The sequence below is a fragment of the Schistocerca piceifrons genome, chromosome 5 (assembly GCF_021461385.2).
Source record: "Schistocerca piceifrons isolate TAMUIC-IGC-003096 chromosome 5, iqSchPice1.1, whole genome shotgun sequence".
NCBI lineage: Eukaryota > Metazoa > Arthropoda > Insecta > Orthoptera > Acrididae > Schistocerca > Schistocerca piceifrons.
Genome location: NC_060142.1, coordinates 477,437,223 through 477,453,349, shown reverse-complemented (window position 1 = coordinate 477,453,349; position 16,127 = coordinate 477,437,223). Strand labels below are relative to the sequence as shown.

General features: G+C 41.6%; 1 protein-coding gene across 2 annotated transcripts in view; it reads left to right on the top strand.

Moving 5' to 3' along the window:
• LOC124798710 (aryl hydrocarbon receptor nuclear translocator homolog) overlaps positions 1-12,158 on the top strand; it is a 530,653-nt gene extending 518,495 nt beyond the window's left edge. For both annotated transcript variants that reach the window (XM_047262226.1, XM_047262225.1), the window contains 2 exons: positions 1,414-1,758; positions 8,534-12,158. In XM_047262226.1, the coding sequence (XP_047118182.1) occupies positions 1,414-1,758; positions 8,534-8,760 (572 nt within the window). In that variant the 3' untranslated portion in view covers positions 8,761-12,158. The remainder of the gene's footprint in view (positions 1-1,413; positions 1,759-8,533) is intronic.
• Positions 12,159-16,127: the final 3,969 nt, after the last annotated feature.

Genomic DNA, 16,127 nt, shown 5'->3' with positions numbered 1-16,127 from the left:
ACTGTAACCATGACTTTACCGGCTGAGGGTATGGCTTTAAACTTTTTCTTGGTAGGGGAGTGGGTGTGGCGCCACTCCATTGATTGCTGTTTTGTTTCAGGTTCGAAGTGATGAACCCATGTTTCATCGCCTGTAACAATCTTTGACAAGAAATTGTCACCCTCAGCCACATGACGAGCAAGCAATTCCGCACAGATGGTTCTCCTTTGCTCTTTATGGTGTTCGGTTAGACAACGAGGGACCCAGCGGGAACAAACCTTTGAATATCCCAACTGGTGAATAATTGTGACAGCACTACCAACAGAGATGTCAAGTTGAGCACTGAATTGTTTGATGGTGATCCGTCGATCATCTCGAACGAGTGTGTTCGCACGCTCCGCCATTGCAGGAGTCACAGATGTGCACGGCCGGCCCACACGCGGGAGATCAGACAGTCTTGCTTGACCTTGCGGCGATGATGACACACGCTTTGCCCAACGACTCACCGTGCTTTTGTCCACTGCCAGATCACCGTAGACATTCTGCAAGCGCCTATGAATATCTGAGATGCCCTGGTTTTCCGCCAAAAGAAACTCGATAACTGCCCGTTGTTTGCAACGCACATCCGTTACAGACGCCATTTTAACAGCCCCGTACAGCGCTGCCACCTGTCGGAAGTCAATGAAACTATACGAGACGAAGCGGGAATGTTTGGAAATATTCCACAAGAAATTTCCGGTTTTTTCAACCAAAATTGGCCGAGAAAAAAAATGTGTTGCATTACTTATTGAACTGCCCTCGTACTTTGTTTCTATTAATTAGTTGCAGATCACATACATTAGTCTCGGTTCATACAATATTGTATTTAAAAATTAAAGTAAAATGGTGAAGTTTTTCAGTAAATTGAAGGAAATGAAATTTGTTTTAATTTAATTTGTCTAATGAGCCCTGGAAGGAAACATTGATTTACTGCTGTTAGTGTTTAGCCATCTTTAAAAATTCCACTTTCCATGAAAAGTTTTATCACACACAATTATAAGAAGCTATAAATTACAAGTGGTCATGGTACCAAAACTTCAGTGCAGTACTAAACTTCTAAAGATCCAAGATATGTACCACTGGAATAATACTTCTGCATATGATATTTATAAAGGAAGTTATGTTACCATGTCGTGCGAATATCATAAACATACAGTTTATTATCATAGTGTCACAGAGGAATTAATAGGCAGGAGCTCTTTTAATCTCCAATTGAAGTGATTGAACTGAGACATTATGTAACAAGAACTGACAATATTCGATGAATAGAAATCTAAACCAGAGAGTTAGCAATTTATGGATTATTAACTTTGAAAGAGTTTTCATGTACTTTGTTTCAGTAATATCTGTTGTTTCTTTCTAAGCCCAAGTTCACATGAAAAATATTATATTCAGTAGGTCCAAGCCCACAACAGCAACAGCAGCAGCGACCGAGTAGTGCTTATGGAGGATACGATACCTCACATTCACATTCACCTGCTGGGTATGCTTCCCCTGTGGCCAGTGTTGGCCGTGTCGGTAAACCTGCAGCTGCTAGTCCTGCCCCTGCACCTGCAGCTGCTCCTGCACCTTCTGCAGCATGGAGCCTCAGACAGCAAGCTGAAGGTTATCAGTATGGTCAGCTGAGTCCGTCACGGTCTCCTGGTGGTCCAACAGCTCCGACAGCACCTACGTATACTCAGCTAGCACCTGGCCAAGCAAGGGCAGCAGCCTACCATGCTCCAACGTCATCTGCGGCAGGTGAGTCACGTTTGTCAGAGATAAAGCAGCAGTACTTCATACACACAGCAATTCAGTAGAAATTTAGTCAGATCCCTTCATTAGGTGTTCCTCTTCAGGAGAAGAAGGTATCTTGGGTGACTGTGCACAAATTGTCAATATAACTGTGTGACAGTGCTAGTGGAGTACGTGTGTAAGAGAGCAGGAGCAGCAGTAAAAAAGGAAGAAGAAGAATACTTGTGCTGGGACTCCTCACCCAGATACGTTGTGTTAGTTGCACATTGCTGTGGTGGATGGTTGGAGGGGTAGGATATAGGGAAGTGAAGAGGGTAACATTGTCCTCAACACAAAGGTTAATTTGAATTTTACAGTGATTTATCAGGCTTGGTCCTGTTGAGTACAGCTCAATTTGGACTGTCTGACCGTTGCACAATGTGAACACACTATGACAAGGTTTACTGGAACAAAATACTTTATTGCGGCAACTGTATTTAACAAACAGGGTGAACAGAGAGCACAGAAATTATTACTGATCATCAAATATTTATTGGAATGTGAACTCTTAAGGTAAACTATTGCACAGGTAAATCATTCTGGAATGTACAAATACTTGGGAGGAAGTCAGTAAGTGATTACCAGTCTAACCTGGAGTGACAGAATCAAGTCAGAACATGACACAGAAATACGAGACACACAAAAATTCACAGCAGGGAATAAACAATGCACTGAGACATGAAAACTTATTAGAAAACACAGCACCCCTGGCGGCTGGCGCGGAAGCTGCTTGACAGCTGCAATTTGCTCGTTACCACAGTGAGCAACAGTCTGTCCTTTTCATAATATTGTTGATATTTCAATGTAAACTTTCCATTGTTTGTTTCTTTAAATCATGGTTTGGCTAAAGTACACTTCCAGAGTGATGTAGATTCAGTATTTTATTTTATTTTTAAGCCTTGTAAGTACTTGTGCCTGACAAGTTAATCATTTGCTAAAAGTTAAAATACAGCTTGATTGATTAATTGATTGATTTTAACAGGAGAGCTAAAACAGCTTAGGTCTGACCCACCACTGCCCGCACCGAAACTAGGTTTATTGTGTGGTATCGCTCCCTGTATATCTAGTAAAGCCAACCAATGCCCTTAAATAGTGCAAGGAGCCCCTCTACCAGTTTTTTGTTAGACACAATTTCTTCAGGTCTAGTTGTCCCAAAGATTCTGTATCTTTTACTCTCCAATGCCATGCATTTGAAGATTAGATGTGATGCAGTTTCTTCACCCTCATCACAGATCCTACATTTAGGGTCCTCTTCCATTATACCCATTGTGTGTAGGTGTTTTTTGAAGTTCTCATGGCTGGTCATCGGTCCAGTCATGAGTTTGATCTCTTTCGTGTTCAATCCCAGGATTACAGTTCTTTTAAAAGATGGCTTGGGCATCATTACCTTACCATGTTTTTGTTTATGGACCTTGGTCCAATATCCTACGTGCTGTTTCCTAAGCCAGTTCTGTAGTTCTAAGACAGGTTCCGGTCCAATAAATGGAGTTGTTGCCCCCATCCTAGCCTATCTATCGGCTTGTTCATTGCCACAGATCCCTGAGTCGCCAGGGACCCACACTAGGTACACCCTATTGCTTACCCCTAGCTCCACCAGAGCCCTGTGGCAATCTGCAACAATCTTAGATCTTGTTGCAGGAGCTGCCAATGATTTCAGGGCTGCCTGGCTGTCTGAATAAATGTAGATGCTATGGTCATTGTAGCACCTACTCATATTCTCCTCCACACATGCCCTGATTGCAGTAATTTCGGCTTGGAATACAGAGGCCAGTTTGCCTAGAGAGATGCTGCTCTCCAGTTTTGGCTGAACCCCGTACAACCCTGCCCCAACGCCTTAATCTGTTTTCGACCCATCGGTGAATCAAACGATGTCCCCCGTACAGTGTCAAACTGTTTTCTCCCACTGCTCCCTACTTCCAATTATTATGTTGTAAGACTTGTCGAAGCAGTTGGGAGTTACTATATAGTCGGCAGGCATTTCCCCAGCCGTACCTATATTTACCTCACTCACTATGTTAGTGTGTGATTCTGGATATCTGAATGAGACCCAGTTTTGGCCAGTTTTAAGTCCGTATGCCCCAGCTGCTGTCTCCATCTTAACCCAAAGATGAAGTGGAGGCATATCCAGCATGGCTTCATGGCTTCCATTCCAGCGGTTGGTGTGCTGCTAATTCCACCCGTTATGGCTAAGCAGGCCAATCTCTACACCTTAGCAAGCTCTTTAGCAGCAACCCGCTGTTCTACCTTCTTCCACCACACTACGACCCCGTAGGAAATCCTAGGTCTAACCACTGTGGTGTATATCCAGTGCATACCCCTGGAGCTTAGGCCCCAGTTTTTGCCACAAGCTCTCCTAGTACTCACTAAAGTACTTTTTGCCTTGGAGCAGATACTCTTAATATGAGGGGTCCAAGTTAGCTTCTCATCCAAGGTTACCCCTAAATATTTCACTGTCCCCTTCACAGGTAGAGTTTCATCAAAGAGCTTTAAATTCCAACTTGCATGCTGAATACGTCTCTTCGTAAATGGCACCTCAACAGTCTCCTTAGGATTAACTCTCAGATCCTGTTTAATGCACCATTTTCGCACAATGTCCAACCCTCCTTGTGCCATATTCCTGACTGTGTCAGTAAATTTTCCAAGTGTTACTATGACAAAGTCATCTGTGTATCCTTGGCAGAAGCATTGTCCGGAATTTAGTTCCTCAATGAGTTCGTTCACCACTAGATTCCACAATAAAGGAGACAAAACTCCTGCTTGTGGGCAGCCTCTAGTGATCTTAATTACCATCTTTTCATTCATCAGGGTAGCCTCTACCTTCCTTCCACTAAGCATGGCTCTGGTCCACCTACATATAGTGGTCCCCAGGTCATGCACCTCTGCTGCCCTTACCATGGAATCGAAGGTCGTGTTACTAAAGGCCCCCTCGATATCCAGGAAGATGCAGAGGGCTATTTCTTGGAAGTGAAGTGCTTTTTCCACCTTTCCAACGAGTTAGTGGAGAGCTGTCTCACATGATTTAGCTGGTTGGTATGCGTGTTGGTTCAGGTGTAGAGGGACCCTACTTAGCCTCCTCTCCCCAACATATACATTAACCAGTTTTTCCAATGTTTTGAGAATGAAGGAGGACAGACTGATTAGTCTCATATCCTTGGCCTTGGTATGATCAATTCTCCCTAGCTTTGGAATGAAGACAACCTTCACTGCCTTCCAAACATTGCCGGCTGGGGTGGCCAAGCGGTTCTAGACGCTTCAGTCTGGAACCGCCTGACCGCTTTGGTTGCAGGTTCGAATCCTACCTCGGGCATGGAAGGGGCTGATGACCTCAGAAGCTAAGTCCCTTAGTCCTCAGAGCCTCCAAACATTGGGAATGATTCCTACTGAAGCTAACCCTGAATAGCCTGCGTAGGACTCTTATAAGCTTTCGTCCAGCCTGTTGCAGGAGAGCTGGAAAAATTCCATCTGGGCCAGGTGACTTGGACGGTTGGAATGTTTCCACCCCCCACTGGATTTTGTTGAAGTTCACACAGTCCTTGACCGATTCCCAGTCCTCTCTTCGAGTGCCTGAGAACCGTTGTCTCTCTGGGGTCACGTACTGGTCTGTGTTATCTGCCCAGAGCATATTGAGGAAAGTGAGTTTTGAGGAGCAATTCCAGCGTCTCATGTGCTGTCTTTGTATATTCCCCATCCTCCTTCCTCAATGTACCTCGTGGATCTCACCAACCTCCACCACTAGGGTTCATCCTTCCGGAACAACCTTCTGGTTAATCAGTCTCCAATCTTTTGTCGGGACCTTTGGGTTCTGGGCCCCTATTTTCCCAAACAGAGTCTTGGGAGAGACTTCCTTAAGGATCTTGGGTATCCATGATGATATCTTCGCGGTCTTAAGAAGCTCTGCTGCAGTCTTGACTAGCAGCTTCGCATCTTCCCACGGGGATATCTTGGGCACCTTTTCCTTGAGCCATTCTACTGTGTGCACCCCCTCTCAGACAAAAATAAGTACACCACATTCTAGATAGAACATCCTGAAGTTGGGACCTGGGCCAGCGTGTCCCCCCCCTGCCCCCCCCCCCCCCCCCACCACCACCACACCACCAATCTTTTCAAAGAGGGCCATCTGTACTAATTCCTCCTGCTGCGAGGTGATGGCCACCAGTGGATGACCTTCCTGGATTACTGCCACCCTAAAACCCGATACTGCAGTACTGTAGGTCTGTTTCCCTATTTCTTGCCTCGGTTTTTTGTGGACTCGCTTATCCAAGTAGGAGGGAGTCTTTGATTATCCACTTACTACCTGTCTTTGACGTTGTGGGGGTCTGCGTGTCCCCTTCAACCTGAGACAGTTTTTTCCTGGGGGTCTTGGGTTCTAGTCCCTTTACTTCCCTCCACTTGCGTTTAGGAAGCCAGTCTTTTCCTTCCTTTTTCCTCTGTTCCCTGAGTATCTTCCTCCTTTGGGCCCAGACAAGCCTTTGATCTTAATCTGGTCTAGCTTCTCTGTTACAGTTCACACTTCTGGCTCAGGTCTAGACCCTGATTCATTAGTGGAAATGCCTTCCATTGGTTCAGTCACCGATGTTTGGGTATCTGAGGTCTCAATTTGCCCCTCAGTTTCTTTTTCTGTAGTCGTGTCTGTGGTGTCACCGCCAGACACCACACTTGCTAGGTGGTAGCCTTTAAATCGGCTGCGGTCCGTTAGTAGACGTCGGACCCGCGTGTCGCCACTATCAGTGATTGCAGACTGAGCGCCGCCACACGGCAGGTCTAGAGAGACTTCCTAGCACTCGACCCAGTTGTACAACTGACTTTGCTAGCGATGGCTCACTGACAAAATACGCTCTCATTTGCCGAGACGATAGTTAGCATAGCCTTCAGCTACATCATTTGTTACGACCTAGCAAGGCGCCATTACCAGTTACTGTTGATACTGTAAAATATGTACCGTCAAGAGCCATGCTCATCATTAATGGATTAAAGTTAAGTATTCCACCAGCTACGTCCGTTTTTCTAAAGTCTAATTTCCTTGTCCTGTTCCAGACCTCACGCCAGCCTGCGTGAGCTAAAACACGTGCCTTTCGGCTTCCTCTAATAATACGGTGTTGGCTCTCCTGTCAACCCACAACAGTGTCCATGTTGGTCCCACAAGATTTGGGGATCTAGAAGGTCCACACCACAAATACCCCGCGTGGTGTAAGGCTAATTACTCTGGGAGGTCGCCTGGTATCCCTGAGGCTCCGTTTGCGACACATCTTCCCATGTGCCACGCACCCCTCAGCTTGGATCGCATCACACCGTGGGTTGGGTCACGGCATAGGGTAGGTGTAGGAGTGGATAGGGAAGATGGGACGACGTGGGACACTCTTAGTCTGATCCATCGGCTGAGGCCTTTGTGGCAGTAGGTCCTCTGCCTTCGGCATAGCCCTCAGCTTCCCACGAATACGCAAGCCTCTCCACCCGCACGGACAGTGCTTCGTCAAGGTGGTGTCCCCCGTATAAAGCTTAGTATAAAGATAACTTATCCTCAGTATGTACTAATGTGGTGTTGGCAACACACATTTTTCATGGAACATACCTAATCATTAAATGGTGTCTTGATTTAAAGCAGTCATCTAGAAGAAGGAATTGTTTCATTCAAAAACTGCGTTATTCCGTAATGGCGTATGATGAACACGATTGCTAGAGTAGCTAAGGAAAAATAATCAGTCTTCCATATTTTTAAAAAATTGAGAATATTAGTTTGCTTCCATCTTCCATCGTGAATTGCTAAAAGGATTTGTTGCTCCAGCTGATTGATGCTGACCAAGAACTCACTCATTTGCATGGGAGGAGGAAAAATAGCTCCTGCGAGTATTGAGTCCTTTAGTAGGTGGTTGGTATTGGCAAAGCATTTCCACAATCACCATTATCTATTTCGGCACAATCCTTTGAAAGCATTTCACACAGCTAAGTTAAGTATATACATCTAGGATCTGGAAGGCAGGATGCTGTCTTCATATAAAACTAAGTCCTAGCTAAAACATTTGTGGTGACATTAGATTCTTGTTACGAAATAGTCTATAAAATGTCATTTTCATTACTTCCTTTTCCTTCAGAAATTTTGTGGACCTCTGCATAATGACCATTCTGTACTTTGCTTTCACAGAGTGAATTATGTTCAGTTCCAGAGGTTGCGGGTAACTTGGGTATTTAGTAGAAGAAACATATAAAGTTCTGGAGAAATTAGTCTTACCTTTTAGTATGTGGTCCATCTGTCAGTAATAAGAAAACTCTTTCTTCTTACTGCTCCCATTTTCATGATTATCAGTGAACTTGCTAAAAGGAAGCTTTAAATTAACAATCAAGAAACTATGATTGAACTATTGGCCAAAAGAACAGATAACTAATTACTGCAGTTTGATCTACTAACAATCTAATTTTACCTGTTTGAAAGTAAATGGAACAGATCTTAAAAATACACCAAAACTATTTTTAATTTTGTCGTATTAATTCCACAAAAGTGAACTTTCTCATAAACAAAGTTGTTTAAAGATGAGTTTCAGTAACTTTGTTCTCATGACAGATTCACTGGAACTGATGAAAATCTTCATTTAAAGAGAAATTTTTTAATAGCATGTTCATTAATGCATATTTTAATTGTAGTACTACAATTCCACATTTTCTACAGTAACATGCACTTGTCATACAATTAGTTATTTATTGGAATTAAATTTCAGTATATATGTATATGTGTGTGTTTCATTTTCAGGTATGTGGGGATGGCAACCACAACAGCCTAGTGGTGGTCAGGGCCCCGACCCCGGTCAAGGCCCTGGCTCTGGCGGCCCTGGAGCTCCCGGCAGCTCAGCAGGCGGCGCCGGGCCCGGGGGCCACACACACAGCGGTCACGAGCTCAATGACATGCTGCAGATGCTCGATCAGGGTGCAGCTTCCTCTTTTGAGGACCTCAACATGTTTAGCACCAATTTTGAATGAGTGCCTCTCAAGTGTCAGCTAAAGTCATTTTTTGCATTTACATTTATGATTTATGAGCGAAACACGATGCCATTCCTGACCCTGTTTGCTGGCTGTTTTCCCAGTGTGTGCCTGTGCGAATGATGTGACTTGACCTGAGCACGATTACGACAGTTTCCACGTCGGGACCCCAGGACTCTGTGTTTTAATAAAGTGCGTTAAGTTGTGAAATTCTGATTGTTAGATATCTGGGAAAATCCTCAAAACAGAGGTCTGTCTGTGAACCATAATTCATTAATGTGCAATACTGCAACGAAGACCTGTTAAACAGGTTATTGTGCTGTGAAAAGTATGTGTGAATGTGTGTGAGAGAAACAAAAACATTGCTTCTCCAGATTTTGTAAGTTGCTTTTGGCATTGTTAATGAAGTTAACTGTTTTATGCAAACGTGATCAAAATTTTTCATAAATGCGAGTTTGTGTTGTTTGTGTTCTGTAATGTTATCCTTCTGTGAAGTGAAAGAAAAGAAGTTATTTCCTGCATTGAGGATGAAGCAGGACTATCTGTGCCATGTCTTGTATCAGTAAGTGCTTAAAATTTTTGTGTCACCTTGCAATCGTTAATATGTATTTATTAGTCTTATTTGAAGATAAGCTACAAAACAGGAGTATCAGTGTAAAATACCTACAAGTGCACACATCAGGAGAGGTAGCTGTGCACTGACCGTGTAACATCTGCCGTGTGCCTGGCATTACTTAATCACATAACTGTATCTAGTGCCAATTAGTGCAATAACAGCAGCAAATGACAGAATCCATTATAAGAATCACAGATTACCAATCATAGTGGAGTCGCAGATTTTAAAAAGGAAGGCACAAATCAGATCCTTCTGTGCTCAGTGTGTTCCATTTGTTGATTATGATTTCACCTAGATGAGGTTTTACTTGTTATCATTAGAATTCCTTTATATTGAAAGAGCATTCTCTGCAAATGGAAAATAAGAACAGTACTGTTGGGAAATAAGTTTGGTGCTGCTGTAAAACACAGTAAAGTAATTCAAATTTTTTCCTTTATCCATCCATGCATGACAAACAATTTACAAACACACTATATCCATAGGCAATTTGGAAACTAAAATGACTATTTGAATAAAGTGTGATTCAAACTTCTATCAATGACAATAAAATTTCACTATGTTCCTGTAGTCATCATACCTGCCATTCTAAATACTTGCAGGTATCATTTCTCTTTTTTTTTTAAATTTACTATTTGGTGTGACAGATAAGTGATAGTTAAATGTGATACTCATAGTTAATTTATATCTTTGTTGAACATAATAACAAATGTATTGACATGTCACATTGAGTTCATAATGTTTGATTTCTCTCAAAGTATGTTATTTTATCAGAAAAACTTCTGAAAAAAAGAACAATGTATGGGTTTATTTTGGACTTTTCATGTTATTACTATTTTATATTAATGCTGTTGCACCTACAAGGTCATAACAGCCTTTATTTTCGTGCAGTTTTTGTTTATTTGTGTCACTTTTGCCCAAAGAGAGAAAAGTTTATCATAATACAGTGCTGATAAATCCATGAGTAATTCTAATGTGTGTGTGTAACTATAATCCCCTGCATGTCCTGCACACCCACTTTCATTGGCGTAAATGGTTGGTATCATACTTCAAACAACCATACCAGAACTGTAATCCTTAAGTAGATCTTTCTAAATAAGAGAGTTGTCAGTCATTAGTTACCAGATGTTTGTGGATTCCATGGACCAAATTGTTATTTGAAATTTTTTTCTTTGGTTAGAAGCTATATTTGATTTGTGAACATCTTGTTTCTTCAGTTTCCCACTACAACTTTGGCTCACCAGCTGCTCTTTATAGCATACAGTACTGTGGCAAAAAAATATAAAGTCACATATTAAAAACTGATACATAAAGTATTGGAGTATTAATACTTCACATTTCAGTTTTAAATATGTTCCTCTGCCAACGCTCTTGCCACAGTGGTAACACGGTTCCCATCAGATCACCAAAATTAAGCACTGTCGAGCTTGGCTAGTTCTTGGATGGGTGATTGTTCGGTTCTACTGATTGCTGTTGGCAAGTGGGATGCACTCAGCCCTTGAGTTGAGGAGCTACTTGTTGAGAAACAGCAGCTCTGGTCACAAAAACTGACCACAGCTGGGAAAGCAGTGTGCTGATCACAGGCCCTTCCATATCCACATTCAGTGACACCTGTCAGCTGACGATGACAGCTTAATTTATGTTTCTCCAAGCATGACAGAATATTCCATAAATATGATGTCACTGTGCAACATTGCACTGCCTAGTATCTACATTACTGTATCTTACAGTGTCTGAAATGACAACGCAATACCATACGCATCCCATTCCGTCCTTTCCATTTGCAACTGGCTGCTCCATAGGCTGAAATTTCCATTATTTAACTTGGGCTGAAATTTCCATTATTTTACTTTTTAGGTCATTTACTATCTATGTTGAGAAATTCAGTATGAATATTAGAAATTACAATCTACAACTTTGTGGATGCGTCACTGAAATGTTATTGTTGAGAATTTGTTTCACCAGTCTTAGGCACTTTGGCACTAGATGATCCATTTGATATCAAACTGTTGTGGTACCTTGAACACATATCATTAAATGGGAAGAGAATTCAAAATAATACATTTTATTTTGGAATCTACTTAATTAAATAAATGTACAATTGTCAGAGATTGTGGAAAGTTTTGAATTTGCCACAGGCAGAAGTATTACTTGTTTTCCGTGTGAGCAGAGTTGTTAAAGAAAACATTCAGTAAATTTTGAGGCATATTCCTCACTTGCTTTTATTGTTCTTTGGTTTCCTATCTTTTCAGCTATATGTAACAAGTACAGAGATTATTCAAAATAATGTGAATATTGTCGACTATTTTACCTATTGCACTTTTGTACCAAGTTTTGTCATTTCATTGCAAGGCATGAGGTGCGAGCTGTACAGTTGTAGTGGAGTGGAAAAAAAAATTAGTCAGTGTTTGGCACTCGTCATGCTTCTTTGAAACATTTACTTTTTCAGAAGATGGATAAATCTACTCTTTCATCCAAGTATTGTAGAAGTGTTAATTTATTTCACTTTCTATGTACAAAGATATAAATTGGAAATAATTGTATTGGAATTCGTATTATTTTTGTATTGCAATGTCAGAAAACTACCCTGTATTGTACATAATGTAAAGTGCAACATCTTTTGTTGGGAAATTATTTTATGTAAAGTGGAAAACTGTCAGTAAAATGACTTATTTGTTCAAGCTGTTGCTTGAATCAGAGTGAATTTTGTATTTTGTTTGAAGTTATGTGTAAATGATGCTGAATAATTATTTGAGAAGAAAAACATTTTCTTTAAATATACAGTTTTATTTAATTTTTTCTTACTTCTGAAGCCTTCCAGAATGTGTCATCTTCTGTAATTATTTTGTACATTGTTAGGCATTTACTATGTCAAATTAAAGATATTTTTATCCAACATTTCTGGTAAATTATATTTTGTTATTGAAGAAGAGTTGCCGTTACGATTAGGGTTTTTTATGTCACACTTTTGTCTCTGAAGTCCAAACACTATAGTTATTGTTATCAGGTTTTTTACTATGAAATGTACATAGATATTTGTTTGTTATTCTTTATGATAACGACACACATCTCAGTGATTTTCCATTGCAACTGATTAAGCTCTCAGTATAAAGCACTTAAAAATGTGCATTGAACTGTTCTTACAAGTAAACCTACATGGATTTGATCAGCTTTGAATATGTTGTAGAGTAGGACAAAATAAGACACACACATTTTTTATACTTTTGTCCATACGATTATTAAGGGGTGAACATCCCCTTGAAAAAAAATTGAGTTTAATATTTCTGAATGAATACCATTAAAAACGGAGACAAATACGAAAATACACTTCAAATAAAAGATTATCGTTTTTAAAGTATGTTACCAAGGTGCAATAAGATTTTTTGAAAAGTTCATTTTTTTGAAATCCTCTTGCTTGGTATGCAAAAGTGCATTTAACGCTTTTTTTTTAGCCGAACAATTCTGCATTACCTCATTATTATACAGATGTATAATAATGTTACAACAATAATGTGCAACAATTTTGAATATAAAATAATTAATTCTGAAAATGTTACAGCTTGGGGGGGAAAAACGCTCAAATACAACACAGTATTAAAAGATAAATAAAATTAAAAGAATGTATATATCAGCATATGTAGAATATGCATTTAGAATATATTTGTATGGGAAATGCTTATTAAACAACCCAACATGTCAACTGGCATTGAAGGTGGACATACATTGGGTGCGTGTGCAGCGATATACAGTTGTTATTAGCTTATTTCTGACAAATGCGTCTTTGGAATACCACTTTATCGTACATGGCTGAATCTGGTAGCATCGATGCTATGCGTTTCACTGTTCATTGTATGTTGTGTGTGTGTGTGTGTGTGTGTGTGTGTGTGTGTGTGTGTGTGTGTGTGTGTGTGTGTGGTTTGGGGATATTATGGGTGCCCAACAACGAGGTTATCAGTGCCCTAACAATGATTAAAATAAATGAATGTGGATAAGAGCGAAAACTGTCATACATGCATGCACAAGAAATGACAACACAAATACTCTATCGCACAGGCACTCCCACATGCACTAAAACCTATGAGGAGGCAACACAGCTAATCAAGAAATTAAAACAGAGGGAAATCAAAACACAGAAAAGCTAAAAGAACAGCATAGCGAAATTTGACTGGCTGCCCACTTACAAAAAACTTAAGTGAGTCAGCCACCCTGTTGACACACTAAAAATTCTCTCCAAAATGTTCTTAAAAACATGGGACAATTCACAAAACTTTAAAACGCGAACCACATTCATTTGATCATTGCATAAAATAGACTGCAGATCTGCCTGCAAATCCACTGCAGTGCACTGGTTAGCAAATAAAATACAGTCCAATAAAATGTGGTGCACCATGATCTGCCTGCTACAAGCACCACACATCAGAGGGTCCTCATGCCGGAGTAAAAATCCATGCATTATAGGGCTGTGTCCAATGCGAAGACGAGTAAGGAGGACCTCATCCCATTGACATGGCTTGAAGGAAGTACGCCACGGCCGAGTTGTGGGGTTGATGACACGGAGCTTGTTGTCGCTCACTTCATGTTCCCAGCGACACAGGACTTTACACCGCTATAGCGAGGTGAGGGCATGCATGGGGATAGCACTCTGAAAGACTTGATAGTCACGACACACCTCCTTGGCTGCTCGATCAGCCCTTTAATTCCCCAGAATTCCCATGTGCCCTGGTACCCAACAGAAAGACACCTCCTTCCCCAGTTGCTGTAATTGGAGGAGGGTGTCCTGGATAGTCTGGGTTACTTTATCTGCTGGGGTACAAACACTGGAGAGAGGAAAGGGCACTCAAAGAATCTGAACAGACGAGAAATCTTACACTGGGAGAATGTCTCATCTGCTCCAGTGCCCGCATAATTGCATATAATTCTGCATCAAAGATGGTAAATTCAGGAGGCAGCCTGACCTTGAGGACACAATCCGGAAAGATGACAGAGTAACCAAAGGAGTCACCCTGCTTAGACCCATCTGTAAAAACAGCTACATGGTCATGGTGCTCAGATAAAATGGCAGAAAAGACAGCATTAGAAATGGAAGCAGGAGCGCTATCTCTCCTGTACACACCAAATCTAAAATCACTCTGGGGTGCTCCAGTAACCAGGGTGGCAGACAGTTAAAACCCAGGACTTGGGGTTGCACTGGAGCCACATCGAGTGACTCCAGCACATGCTGCACACGGATCCCAAATGGCATCGTGGCTTGTGGATCGTTGGAAAATAGGCGCTCCAGATGTGGACGAACAACAATATGGTGTGCGGGTGAAGTTGGAGCTGCGAGAAACTTACATCCTTGGCTCCCCACGAGCAGCTGGCGCCGGAAGGTAAGAGGTGGTTCCCCCACCTCAGCACAGAGGCTGGGTATGGGACTGGTCTGATAAGCACCTGTGGCAGCTGAATTCCCTCATGGCGGACAGCATCAGTGATCCACAAAGAAGAAGGCCTCACTGACCCATACACCGTGCACCCATAGTCCAGCCAAGAGCGCACACAAAAGCCCAATAAAACTGGAGGAGAAGTGCCCTGTCTGCTCCCCAAGATCTGTGGCTAAGGCACTTGAGGATGTTCAGCACCTTCAGGGTTTGGGCTTTTAAGTCTCACAAGTGTGGCAACCATGCCACTCTGGAGTCAAAAATGAGGCCCAGAAACCGCACTGTGTCTCTAAAATGTAGGATGGTATCCCCCATCTTCAGGGCAGGCAAATTAAAAAGACGACGAGAAAGATTAAAATGAACACACACACAGACACACACACACACACACACACACACACACACACACACACACACACACACACACACACTTATCAGCAGAAAACCAAAAACCCGTCTCTGCAACCCACTCCTCTAGCTGTCGCACTGTAAGTTGCAACTGATGAGTCACCGTTGCGACACTGGAGGAGGAGCAGAAAGCAGCAAAATCGTCCACAAATAAGGAGCACTGTACAGGACTCCTTACCGTAGATGTAATACTGTTGATGGCTATGGCAAAGAGGGTAATGCTTAAAACACTGCTCTGAGGGACACCATTCTCCTGCTCAAATCGATCAGAGAGTGTGGCACCAACCAAAAAATCACTGAGGCAAGAAAGACCGAATCTACACTATAACATATTCAAAGCTAGTCAGAATTGAAATGTATCCTATGGGCTGGTTTACTTGTTAGATGCCCACTTGTATCGATTTTTTAAGAAAAATTATCCATCATAAAATTACCACACTAATATTGGTCAAAGTATGATTTAATAAAGGAGATCATGCATGCTGTCATTAAGATGAGTGAGTAAATGCTGCATGTGGCCACATCTCTTGCCTGTTGAATAAACATTAACTTTCACTTTAATTTAACTTCCAATAATGCTTCAGCAGCGTAGTTTTAACCATTATATTTCACTCCTACAAAGACTGCAACCATTTTAGACAGTAGCAGAATTACAGATTTCTGTATAGTGATTGAAATACACTCTGCTCCAGCAATGAGAATTAATTTTCTTGGCTGTAAGGAATTATATCCAATATAGGTGAACATAGGAGTATTGACAACTATATCAGCCCAGTTTGAATCCTAGGACTGATTGGTATGGATTGACTTAAAATGTCATATTTTGCAGTCATAACTGCTGCTGTGTTTGGGGTGGGGGCAGGAGGAGAGAAGTAGGGCGCAAGTAATAGGCTAAAGGTGTTAAGTCTTTGGGTTTATGGAAGGAAGAA